This window comes from Balaenoptera musculus, chromosome 1 (genome assembly GCF_009873245.2).
Source record: "Balaenoptera musculus isolate JJ_BM4_2016_0621 chromosome 1, mBalMus1.pri.v3, whole genome shotgun sequence".
NCBI classification, from domain to species: Eukaryota; Metazoa; Chordata; class Mammalia; order Artiodactyla; family Balaenopteridae; genus Balaenoptera; species Balaenoptera musculus.
The window spans coordinates 32530853-32544271 of record NC_045785.1 but is presented as its reverse complement, the minus strand read 5'-3'; the positions used below and the strand labels follow the sequence as shown (position 1 = coordinate 32544271).

Sequence of the window (13419 nt, the reverse complement as noted above, 5' to 3'; positions counted from 1 at the left end):
AGGGAGTTTCTAACTTACAAGTTTTAAGCTGGAAAGGGAATGGGGCAGATAACCTCCAAAGTTCTTCCCCCAAACATAAGATTCTACAATTTCATGAAAACATGGCCAACTTTTTCCCAAGAACTCAAATCCAACATGTTACAAATTCAAATCACTTTTGATATATGCACATTTCAATAAAATGAAACACATAATTTAAATGCCAAACAATAAACCAAGTTAAAGCCAACAGCCAAATGAATAAAAAATATTTCATATAGAATGATCCATTAGTTGCAACAGGTCAAACGCATTATACCTACTATAAACCCCAAAAGGCATCCATATTGCTTCAATGTAATAGAAATTTTCTGTAAATTACACTTCCAGTCTACAAAACTCATCATAGGCTCTCTGAATCTAAAACTATGTTAGCAAATGCTCTGAAAGCATTTAGGAAACTTTTTTCTTTCAGTGAGCTCTACATTGACAGGAAAATGGAGGAAAACCACGCTACATGAAATACTTCTTTAAAACAATATTCAGTATAGAAAGGAAATAAAGAAATGGACACGCTGGGTACCTATCTGCTGCTACCAAAAACTATGCTAAGGGTACTGTAATATTGTCCCATTTGATCCTCACAACCACCTACGGGGTAGCTTTCTATTACCCCCAATTTTATAGACAAGAATATAGACCCACGGCAAGGCTTAAGATCACAAAAGTGTTGGAATGAGGATTTAAAGTGAAACCTCTTGACTTCAAATGTACTTTCTATTGTATATGTTCTCCATTTCATAAGACAATAAAACATAATACTGACGAAACATGATGTTTTACCCACATTTACTGTTAGAACTTCATGGGATAATTTGCTCTAGGTTTAACATTTTCATTTACCAAAATCAAGCTTTCATTATGAAGGAAAGAGCCAAATAAGGATAGTGAGCATAACAACTAATGTAAACAAATAATTTCAGCTCAAATTAGTAGAGTGGTTTCCACTGGGATGGGCATTTACCCTAAAGGTGTAAATGATAACCCACCAAGGGGCAGAAATATAATATTGAAACTTTTATTTAAATTAGTTTTAAAAGTCTCATCCCCTTTATACTTCTGTGTTTGCTTGTAATTTATATACTGGTACTGCATAAATAAAACATTTAAAATTTATTTATTTCAATAAGGATACACAAGGCAAATGTTTGGAGATGACTTAGAAAATAATCCTTAGCAAATGTTTCCCAATAGACTTATGTAGTTTTGGAGGAGAATCACACCTAAAAGGTCATCTCATTTAAGCAGTAATTTGAGGCCCCATAACGAACTGATTTGGTGCAAGGTAATACATCCATTCAGTGACACTTTATTTGAAAACATATAAAGATAACAACATAAGAAAAAGTTAGCTAATGTAAAGCACTAGGGTCTCTCCATTTATTCAGCTATGACTCAGTCTTCCCAAAGATTCCCAAATCTCCCCAAAGCAGTAACGATCAATAAATGTTTGTTGGAAATGAGTACACTGACAAATCTCTCACAGCAACAATCAATCACTAAATTGTATCATACATTCTGATGGCCTCAGGTTAGGCTGCAACTAACTCTCTGTAGTATGTTCTGCTTCTTGAGAACCTCAAAGCAGCATGGAATCTTAAGATTACAAGGTCACACTGGATGATTAGACACAACCAAATTTTAATGACTTTTAAATAATAACATTTTAAAACAGAAGTATGTTAAAAAAAAAAAAAAGGGAAAGACAAACCTCACAGGAAAAAAAAAGTAAATATCTAATACACATGAAAAAGTAACAAGGACTTCCCTGGTGGTCCAGTGGGTAAGACTCTGTGCTCCCAATGCAGGGGTCCAGGTTCAATCCCTGGTTGGGGAACTAGATCCCGCATGCATGCCGCAACTAAGTGTTCACATGCCACAACTAAGAAGCACATATGCCGCAACTACGAAGCCAACGTGCCACAACTAAAGATCCCGCATGCCACAACGAAGATCCTGTGTGCCACAACTAAGACCTGGCGCAGCCAAAATAAATAAATATATAAATTTTTTTAAAAATGCTGTTAAAATACAAATTAATAGTGTGATAGCAATTATCTGCCACTATCAGATGGGCAAATATTTAAAAGTTTAGTAATACCAGGGTTGGCAAGGATATAGTGAAACAGGGACTCCATAACACTATTGGTGGAAGTACATACTCAACTTCTCGTAGGCCAGTATCTATCAAAATTTTAAAAAAACACTCTCTTTAGTCCAGTACTGTAATGTCAATGCCAGGAATTTATGCTATGGATATAAATAATGCTTAATGTTTAAGGTTGTTCACTTCAACATTATTTGTGGTAACAACAAAAAAGAATACAAATTATTTAACTATGGTAATGTTCAACATGTACTGATACAGAAAGTTGTCCTCGGTATATTAAATCAAAATGTAGGGACTTCTCTGGTGGTCCAGTGATAAAGAATCCGCCTTACAATCAATGCAGGGGATGCGAATTCTATCCCTAGTCAGGGAGCTAAGATCCACATGCCACGGGGCAACTAAGCCTGTGCGCCACAACTACCGAGCTCGTGTGCCTCAACTAGAGCCCGCGTGCTGCAAACTACAGAGCCCATGCGCCCTGGAGACTGCGTGCCACAACTAGAGAAGACAAAACCCGCACACCACAACTAGAGAGAAGCTTGTGCACCACAACGAAGAGCCCACGTGCCACAACAAAAGATCCTGCATGCCTCAAGGAAGATCCCAAGTGCTACAACTATGACCCGACGCAGCCAAAAATAAATTAAATTAAAAAAAATAACTAAATCTTTTCAAAAATTAATTAAAATGTAAATTGCGGAAGAGTGTGCATTTTAATTTTTAAGAACACACAAGACACCATTAACTGCTCTGGGGAGTGACTGGAGAAACTGAAGGCAAAAAAGGGCTTCTACTTTTCCCTTAAACCTTTCTGTAGCTTCATATATTCTGCCTTGAGCATAGCTTTTACAGTTTAAAAAATTTTTAAATTAAGAGTGTTGAAGGTTTTGGGACTTCCCTGATGGCCCCGTGGTTAAGAATCCGCCTGCCAGTGCCCAGGACATAGGTTCGAGCCCTGGTCCGGGAAGATCCCACATGCCGCGGAACAACTAAGCACGTGTGCCACAACTACTGAGCCTGCTCCCTAGAGCCCATGAGCCACAACTACTGAAGCCTGCACACCTAGAGCCCATGCTCCACAACAAGAGAAGCCACCACAATGAGAAGCCCGTGCACCGCAATGAAGAGTAGTCCCCGGTTGCTGCAACTAGAGAAAGCCTGCACGCAGCAGCGAAGACCCAACGCAGCCAAATAAATAAATAAATATAAATTAGAAAAAAAAAAAAGAGTGTTGAAGGTTTTGCTACCTGCATAATTTAAAATCAATGCAGTTTTGGACTTCCCTGATGGCACAGTGGTTAAGAATCCATCTGCCAATGCAGGGGACACAGGTTCAAGCCCTGATCCAGGAAGATCCCACATGCCGTGGAGAAACTAAGCTCGTGCGCCACAACTACTGAGCCTGTGCTCTAGAGCCCACGAGCCACACTACTGAAGCCCACGCACCTAGAGTCTGCGCTCCACAACAAGAGAAGCTACCGCAATGAGAAGCCCACGCACAGCGATGAAGAGTAGCCCCCGCTCAGCCCCCGCTCTAGAGAAACTAGAGCCCGCAACTAGAGAAAGACCCGTGCACAGCAATGAAGACCCAACGCAGCCAAAAATAAATTAATTAATTAAAAAATAAAAATAAAATCAATGCAGTTTTCAATGGAATACTATGCAGTTTTTTTAACGTAGTTAATATGTGTGTGTTCCATATGAAAAGATATCTACAATATATTAAATAAAATAAGCAAGTTTTAGTATATAAACTTGACACTATTTTTCTAAAAATAATACATATCATATGGAAAAATTCTGTAAGTATACATTCCCAAACTGTTAACCTAAGAAAACGTAGTACTGAAGTATAGGGAGTATATGGTAGTTTTCATCTTTACTTTCTCTTCTTTTACGTTCTTCTAAGTTTTTACAATTAGAATGTGTTCATGAGTTGCTTGGGCAACTAAAATTTTTAGTATTTATATACACACATATACTATACGTGCTTTTCCAAAAATCAGAATAATACATCGATTTATTAACAGTGAGACAACATGGTACTTTCACTTTTTACTTCACGCATTTACACATCTTGCCTTAAGCTTCTAGAATGAGCATGTATCAGTTTGGAGTCACAAAAAACAAAAAATATATATAATTAGTTTTATTTCTTTAAGATACCTTATATATTTTAAACATACATATGGAAAAAAGAAAATGAAATCCCAAATTAAAATATGCCTATTTTATACAACCACATATCATAAAAATACAATTCCCAAGCTAAGTCATTCATTCTATCATATCTGGTAATAATTCTTATAAGTGTCCATATTAAAAGGCATTACTGTGCTGGCTAATGTGACACACTCAGGTTATTTCTTTGGTAGTAAAAATACTATGAGATAAATGTCAGCACAATAAGCTACTAGATCCCCCCAAAAAGGATAAGAAAAGTCCTCTAAAAAACACATTAGAGAAATCAGGCACAGCACAAAAGTGAGGAGAAACAAATACATCTGTAGTTCCCAAGCTTGCTATGTGCAGAAATATAGGTAAACCTAGATTAATAAACTTGAACTCAAAATATGTCTGAAATGTAATTCATTCTCAACTTCCAAAAAATTATAATACGTTAAAATATTTTTCATTTGGGACAATAAGTATAATCTTACACCTGCGAAAACTTCGGAGGGAAATTTTTTTTATAAAAAGCTCACAGTCGGGACTTCCCTGGTGGCACAGTGGTTAAGAATCCGCCTGCCAATGCAGGAGACACGGGTTCGATCCCTGGTCCGGGAAGATCCCACATGCCATGGAGCAACTAAGCCCGTGTGCCACAACTACTGAGCCTGCACTCTAGAGCCCACGAGCCGCAACTACTGAGCCCGCATGCCACAACTACTGAAGCCCATGCGCCTAGAGCCCGTGCTCCACAACAAGAGAAGCCACCGCAATGAGAAGCTCGCACACTGCAAGAAAGAGTAGCCTCTGCTCGCCGCAACTAGAGAAAGCCCACGCACAGCAACAAAGACCCAATGCAGCCAAAAAGGAAAAAAAAAAAACCTCAGTCATGTTTAGGCTAAAACCAGGAAATCAAAACTCGGTGGTGTGCAGAAACATAAAGCCATCAACTCTTCACCACAGTAATTTGCTTTACTATAATGAAAGTAAAGCATGTGATTTGGCGGCTGATATAAGGTTTAGAACATGGCAAAATGTTTCATTTATTTTTTTAAATTAATTTTTATTGGAGTATAGTTGCTTTACAATGTTGTGTTAGTTTCCACTGTACAGCAAAATGAATCAGCTATACATATACACATATCCCCTCTTTTTTGGATTTCCTTCCCATTTAGGTCACCACAGTGCATTAAGTAGAGTTCCCTGGGCTATACAGTATTTCTCATTAGTTATCTATTTTATACATGGTATAAATAGTGTATATGTGTCAATCCCAATCTCCCAAATGTTAAATGTTTTAGACACCTTAATTTTGGCAAATGTTGTACAATATTTAAATGTCTCTCTAGAAGAGTCACAATGTGTCATATTAAAAAAACGTTTAGGGACTGCCCTGGTGGCGCAGTGGTTGAGAGTCCGCCTGCTAATGCAGGGGATATGGGTTCGGTCCCTGGTCCGGGAAGATCCCAGATGCCGCGGAGCAGCTGGGCCCGTGCGCCACAACTACTGAGCCTGCGCTCCAGAGCCCGCGAGCCACGACTACTGAGCCCGCTTGCCTGGAGCCCGTGCTCCGTAACGGGAGAAGCCACCACACTGAGGGGCCCACGCACTGCGGCAAAGACACCGCAGCTAGAGGGGGACCGCCTGCAGCAACGAGGATCCAACGCAGTCAAAAATAAATTAATTAATTAAAAAACAACAACAACAAAAAACGTTTATCCCAACATTTTCCCAACTTATATGAACAAATAATCCTTATTTCAAGAAATGCTTATGAATACATATATTTCATGGAACAAAACATAATTTAGGAAATGCTGATATAAGAAAAACAGCATGGGCTCTGGAGTCAAAGACTTCGCCACAGCTGTGTAATCCTGGGAAAGTTTCGTAATTTCCCTGGATCTCAGTTTTCTACCTGTAAAAGGAAAATACCACCACCTACCCAAGTGCCTGGCACACAAAAGATGCTCAATAAATTAAATATCCTTCTATTTTTTCATATGGTTTCTATGTTGGCTTATGTCAGCAATGAAAGTTTGAGGAATCTATTTTTTATACCATCTTGCAATCTATGTTTGGGTTTTAGAGTATAATGTCAATCATATCCAAAATAAATGCTTCAATCTGGCTAAGAAAGCTTGCTGAAAAATTCATTACTTTAAATATTTGTGGAATATAAGCAACCAGGAGAAGTTCTTAGAAAATATAAATAAAATTAAAATGAGGTTCTACTCTTAGTTAATCAAGATACAAAGAACAATAAGACCTGATCCCTACTAGGAAGCAGCATAAACCTGTTGACAAGAAACGTTCCTATTTCTTGATAAAGATAAGCTAAAGTCTTGCTTATTACTCTTAAGAAGTCTAGTCAGGGACTTATGGAAGGAAGGAGATGAAAGATCAATAAATACTGATTGAGTAGCCATTAAGTGCCAGGGACTAGTCTAGGCACTGGGTAAACAAAACAATAAACACCCTCATGATGCTTACATTCCAGGTGGGGATACAGACAAATACACGTATCAGACAGAGTCAGTGATTAAAAGAAATATAAAGCAGTGTTAAGGAGTCGAAAGAAGATGGGGAAGTGCTGTTTTAGATAAGATAGTCAAAGAAGACCTCTGGGAGAGATGACAGATGTCTAGAACTGAATGAAAACAAAGCACATTTTAGTTTGCCAATGCCTTTGCAGTCTTGAAATAAGTGGTGTGTTCTATCTAGATTTTTTAACTAACATTGTTCAGAAGAGCATGATCCACAGGTAGACACAGAAGTCACTAGGGGCCACAGTACAAGAGACTGGGTGGTACCACAGTAAATAACAGCACCCAAAGTTCTCACTGCTTCACAGGTCACATTTATAATATGTTTTGGTTACACACACTGAAAAGCTGGCTTTTGCTGTTATAACTAACTGTCACTTAGTTCCTATTTAGACCTCTCCCAGGAGAAGGCAGCACAAGAAGAAAAGCTAATGCATTTAATAAAAAGCCCTTTAAAATAAATAATTGAAAAAGGTAAAAATAAATGAAAGAGGTAATGCTCAAGAGTCTTCATGGCCAACAACCTCAAGGAGTTAGGAAGACTGATCCTCCCTATCTCAACATCTCCAAACTGTTGTCCTATTAGACTGGTAACTCTTCCTCAATACTATATAATGCCTCCTATTTTCTCCCTCCATCAACACTAGCCCTCAACCCACACATGTAAATGTGTATTTTATTATATTTATTATATGAATGTAAGCTAAGTTGACAAGTATTGTCTCGAAGAAATGACCAAAATCTCCTATCCTGTTCCTTTACAGGAATTTCTTATGGTAAAACTGCCTTTTAACATACTAGATTTTACATTAGGTGTTTCTTTTGAAGTACTCATCTCTTGAGTATATTATGAAGTTCCTACAATATAATTCATTCAACAGATTAGTTTTGTGGGCCAGGCATTGTATTAATTGCTAGGTACCAGGTATACAACAAAGACTTGTTGGCTTACTAGTCAATACAAGAGATAAACATGGACAAAAACATTCAGGTACCATGCCGATGTACAAGATGCTACTGGAGTACATATTCTAAGTGAAAGAATCACCTCATTCTGTCTGCTGAAATCAGAAAATGCTCTAAAAAACGTATTATTTGAGCCAGGTCTTAAAGGATAAATAAGCAGATGAGGAAGGGGTGACTCGGGTTAATCAAGTGGACTGAGAGATGAACACTGGGATGAAGGTAGACAAAAAAAAAAAAAAGTTGGGTGTAAGGGGTAGAGCAAGTTCAGATCCTAAAAGGCTTTGCATGCCAGGCTGATAAGTGTGAATTTTATCTTGCCTTTGGGGAAAAAACCATTGAAGAATTTTAGGGAATAAAGTGACTAACAAGATTATGTTTATAATTTAAAAGGAACACCAAAATGCATTGCTGATAAGGCCAGTAAGAAGGCAAGAAAGATCAGTGACGAGTTGCTGCAAAAAGACATTATGAAGCCTGAACTAAGACGGTGACAGCAAGGAAAGGAGTTAAAACCATAGGTATGTGCAAAGTGTCAAAAGAACACAAACAACTAAGAGGAAATCTATCTAGTAAAATCAAAGAAAGCTTCACAGACAAGGTGACATTTGCACTGGGCCCTAGAGAAGGAAAACTTGCCATGCAGAAAATGAGAGAAAAGGATAGAACAGCACAATGAAAGGGAAAGACATAAAAATGCTTAATGAGCTGAGCTTTTGTTAAAGTAGTAATTCCATCCTTTTGTAGATCAGTCACTTGGGAAATATTTACTGAAAACCTAACATGTGTCTTGGATCTTGAAGAATCCAATGAAAATTAAGATTATCTTTTCCAAAATAATGCACCTGGAAATTCACAGGCAAAATTTAATTATAGGAGTAACTGAGATCCGACTTTGATCCATGAACTCCAAGTAAAGTACTCCTGAATAAGTAACAGTAGAACTGGGGTGATGGGATAGGCTAGGTAAGAGCTGAAAAGTAAGCTGGGGTCAAGGCTGTTAAGACTTTTTATTCCAAGAAATCTGGATAACTCAGATAATTCTGAGGTCACTGTTTTTTACAGAGATTGTTTTATTTAGTCCACACAACAGTGTATTTACATAGAGAACAGTAAGTACTGTTATTATTCCATTTGCAAATGAGAAAACTAAGGTTTAAAGAAAATAACATGCGCCAAGGTCACACAGCTAGTTTAAATGTAAAGCCAATATGCCCATCTGATTTAGGCCCTTTGAACTCAATCACTAATCTAGGGAAAAATGAAATACATTCAGTACTTACCTAATTTAACATTTAAAAATCTACAAAGTCACTGTTAGTTCCAGAACTCAAAGTGTCTCATAAACAAGGTTTACTCATAAAACTACTCTGCTTGATAGTCTCAAAGTATAATTTCAAGTTGTTAATGAAGTCTACTTTAAAAGTGTTCAAAATTTGTGTTACAAATACAACAACCAGTTGGAAAACTTCAGGAATCTGGGTTCCCAAAATATAGCAAGAATTTGAGAGGATATCATCAATTTTTCAGCAAAACAAAGAAAGACTGTTTTCTGGAGTTAATCTTATCCACACTGTCTGTCTGGCAGACAATGTTTTCAGAAAAGGAACTGAGGGAAGGGGAAGAAAACACACACACACACACACACACACACATCCCATAATCACTGCATACAAATTTTCACTGACTACAACTTCATCTAAATATCATTTTCTTAGTAACTATTACTTTACTTCTGAAGTTTCATTTTGATCATCTTCACAAACTTCTGAAAATTGAAAACATGCCCAGAATGAAACAAGCTTCTCTATCCTTTCATATGTTAGTTTATTTCTTGATTTGGTGCAATTCCAAAGACAGAGCCATTTCTTTCAAGTGCTGCAAGAGCTAGAGAGAATACGGTCCCAGCCTGTTGCAGGAGGGATCTACTTGGCACAGTATAAGTCCTTAAGACAATATCTCTATACTAAACACATGATGGAAATAATTTTGTGGCAGTTAAGCATCCCAGAGAGTACAGGTCAGGCCTTTATGATAATGTAATACAACTACATCTCTCTACACATTCATTAGGTGCTCCTGCAGGACAGGCTCCTATCTCCAGCACTTAATGCAAGGTCAGGCACACACACACAATCAGTAGATGAATAAATTTTATTCTGCCTTTCAGATGTGAAACCAAAAGCTATTCAACCAAATCTGTATAGTGAAATTATTCCTACTTCATCATAAAATTTTTAAAAACTTTTCTGTATCTGGTAAGAAAGAATACCCTATTGATTTTATCTGGGCTATGGGGAAAATGTGACAAAAATATTGTGATAAATACTGTGAAGAGTTGAATATAAACTTTCTGTCTACTGTTCGTATAAAGCACTACAATATAAAGGTCAGAAAACAAAACATAATCTCACAGTCATAGTTTGTCCCAGGTTATTAGCTAGTAAGTGGCAGAGTCACAATTAAGACCCAACTAACTTGCAATCCAATGTGCTTTCTATTACAACATACCGTCACAGATACTCCTTTTATTTTATTAGTGCAAAAAATTGTTTTGGGAAAATTTCAGGCCAAAAAAAAGAACTTCATAAAAAAGACAAATTACAAAAGTACTTTCTTTTTAAAATTCTTCTGTGCCCTCACATATCTAAGTATCACTAAGACTCAATACATTAAAATTCAGTTAAAATAAAATCAGAGCTGCCAGCAGTAGGCATAAAGCAGAATATATATATATATATATATGTTATCCTCTGACAAGCTTCAATTTGATGGGTTATATCCATTCTTGCTATTCTTCTAGGAAGACAACGCAAGCTTAGGAGGCTTACCCAAAACCAACAGTTTTTCTGCTCTCCTCCTCACTAATCCGGGTCCAATTAGCTCCCTCTTCTCCCACAGCACTGTTTTCCTTCTCATCTCTACCTTTGACACTGGAATACCACCTCCTTCCCCGATATTCAAGACTCATTTTCATCCCTTCAGCCATAGGGCCTTCCCAGGCCACCCCATCTAAATTGGCCTCTCCCAGTATTTCTACAACGCCTCCTCTTCCATCATTACCAAAACTGCATTGGCAATACTGTTATTTCCACTACCGCCTCCCAACCGTAAGCTCATCAAGGGAAAGTGCAGTCTTATTTATGTTTCCTCAGCACTTGGTAAAGTGTTTGGCACCATCCTATGGAGTCAGTAAAAGTTTGTAGAGTAAATATGTGTACTAAGAATGTTCACTGCTAGTGAAGAAGCAAAGAACACCTTAGTACTTAAGAGTTCAGGGAAAGGCTGAGGATTATAGACATAAAAACTGGAGTGATACAATGTATGGAAAAGATTAGCAAGGACAAAATCCATTCAGAGATGAAGTGCTTCTGGCTCAGCAGAGAGGAGGGAGAAAAACATTCAATCAAGTCAATTTCTGATTCTTCTCCGGACCAACAGAGCAAACTGTCCCACAAAATTATAACTTTGGAACACCGCAATTTATTCATCAGCACACTCAACTACTCATTAAGAGCCCAAGTGCCAACGATTATTTTGCGTTTTCTAAGGTGCACCAGGTGAGAAGCAGAGGGGCGGCTCCAAAACCTGATTAGAACAAACAAGCAGACGTAGAAATAATAATGGCACATCTTTAAATTTATAAAGAAAAATCTCAGCGTGATCCTGGAAACGAAACTAAGCATACCAAGAAATACGTAATCATAGGTTTAGGACCTACTACGGCACAGAAATGGTGACAGAACTGCCAAAAGAGACCACACTCCTCATCTTTCCCAATCCTCTTCTACTCAAAGCGCCTAATAACCACTACAAGGATCACGAGCCTCATTTCTGGCAGCACAATTCTCAAAGGAATATAGAAGAGGCGATAAAACAGCTTTGATGCCCCCCCCCCAAAGGCAGCAAAAACCAAACAACCAACCAGCTCCACAATCCTTAAGCAGAAAGCCCTAGACGCCTTTCAAAGCCAACTGTCATACCTTTTAGGGGCCCAGAAGACGTTGACTCCAAACATAAGTCTCCGGCCCCAACATATATCTCCGGATTATTTAGGAAAACCCAGGTTTTCCAATCTGGAGATCTGCACTCTACTCAAAAAAGCATCTCCGGGAAGGAACGAGCAATCAATCCCTCAGGAGGCAATGGCGCTCCAACCACCAGCCGGGGGGACAGGCAACGACGACAGGGCACGGCCCTTCCAGGGAGCTGCCGGCGCCCTTCGGGCTCTCAGTCTAACCCAGCGCAACCCGCCCTGGCGGTGGCCGAAGTCGGGCAGTGGCTGAGGGGGGCCAGCGGTCGGGCTTCCGAACTGGGCCTTCCCGGCCCGGGGGCGCGGCAAGACATGGAGGTGGCGCCTTTCAGTCCGGCCCCGGCTGCAGCAACGGGTCCGGGGCCTCTTCCCCTGGCCTCCCCGCCCCGCCACCCTCAGCCAGCCAGTCCGCCCCTCACCTGGCAGAAGCTCCGGCAGTAGTTCAAAGATGAGACCTCCGACACCTCCTGCTCCCTCAGCTCTGTCTCCAGCTGCCACAGACACGGTCGCAGCCCTGAGACTCCCGGCGCCGGAGATGCAGGGCTATGACCCCGAGCCATGGACTCTGTCTCGGTTCCGTCTCCGGCTCCGACTCCCGCCGGAGCCTCAGCCCCAGCCCCGGCGGCGGCGGCGGCGTCTCCCTTTCCGTCCGCCATCTTCCCACGGCCCAGCAGCGCGTAGGCAACCAAGCCACGTGACTCAGACCTGGACCCGCCCCCGGTCGACCGCGCTCTGTGACGCACCCTTGGGCGCCGCCGGCGCCCGTTGGATTCCGTCACTGGAACTCGGGGTGCTCCTCCCCTCCGCGGCCTCCGCGACAGCCGCCTGGGCAACAGCCTGGCAACAGCTGACCAGGGGCTCATGCCCACTGCAGTCCTTCCAGACCTTTTGGAGTCGTGGGGTCACCGAGACGGACATACTTGTAGATATAATCTAGTTATGGGGGAATGACATTTGAGCTGCGATCTGAAGAAAGAGAGAGATGCAGCCCTGAGAAGAGCGTTAAAGGGAAGCATCCCCAGTAGAGGAAAAATAAGCAAGCCTGTGGAGGTTGTGAGGCCGAAATGAAGACTAGCCCATGGGAACGTGGTTTATAATAGAGAGGGCATTACAAATCAGTAGGTAAAGGGTGAACTTTTCAATAAATGGCGCTGGAACATTTTTTTCCAAAAGGGAAAAAAAAAATTAAATTGGATTTTTACCTCAAAGCATATCCAAAAAATAAATGCTGGATGGAGTAAAGAAAATATAAATATCTTTATGATATCAAAATAGAGAAGAATTTCTTAAATAAGATCCAAAAAGCACACACCATAAGGCAAAATATTGTTAGTTTTACTGCATTAAAATTTGTTAATTCTGTAATAACAGAAGTTTTAAAAGATGGCACACAATGACAAGGCAAAGACTAGACAATATTCACCATATATATAGCCATCAAAGGATTAGTATCCCAAGAAGTTCCCAAAATCAAAAGGAAAAAAGCAAACAATCCAATAGAAAAGTAGAGAAAGGATATTGCGGTAGATCACCCAAAAAAGAAACCCAAATGGCCAATA

General features: G+C 39.7%; 1 protein-coding gene across 1 annotated transcript in view; it reads right to left on the bottom strand.

Annotated features, from left to right (window-relative positions):
• Nucleotides 1–12517, bottom strand: part of RLF (RLF zinc finger) — a 79308-nt gene extending 66791 nt beyond the window's left edge. Inside the window, exon 1 of the mRNA XM_036851835.1 lies at nucleotides 12280–12517. Within this exon, the coding sequence (XP_036707730.1) occupies nucleotides 12280–12516 (237 nt within the window). The 5' untranslated portion in view covers nucleotide 12517. The remainder of the gene's footprint in view (nucleotides 1–12279) is intronic.
• Nucleotides 12518–13419: the final 902 nt, after the last annotated feature.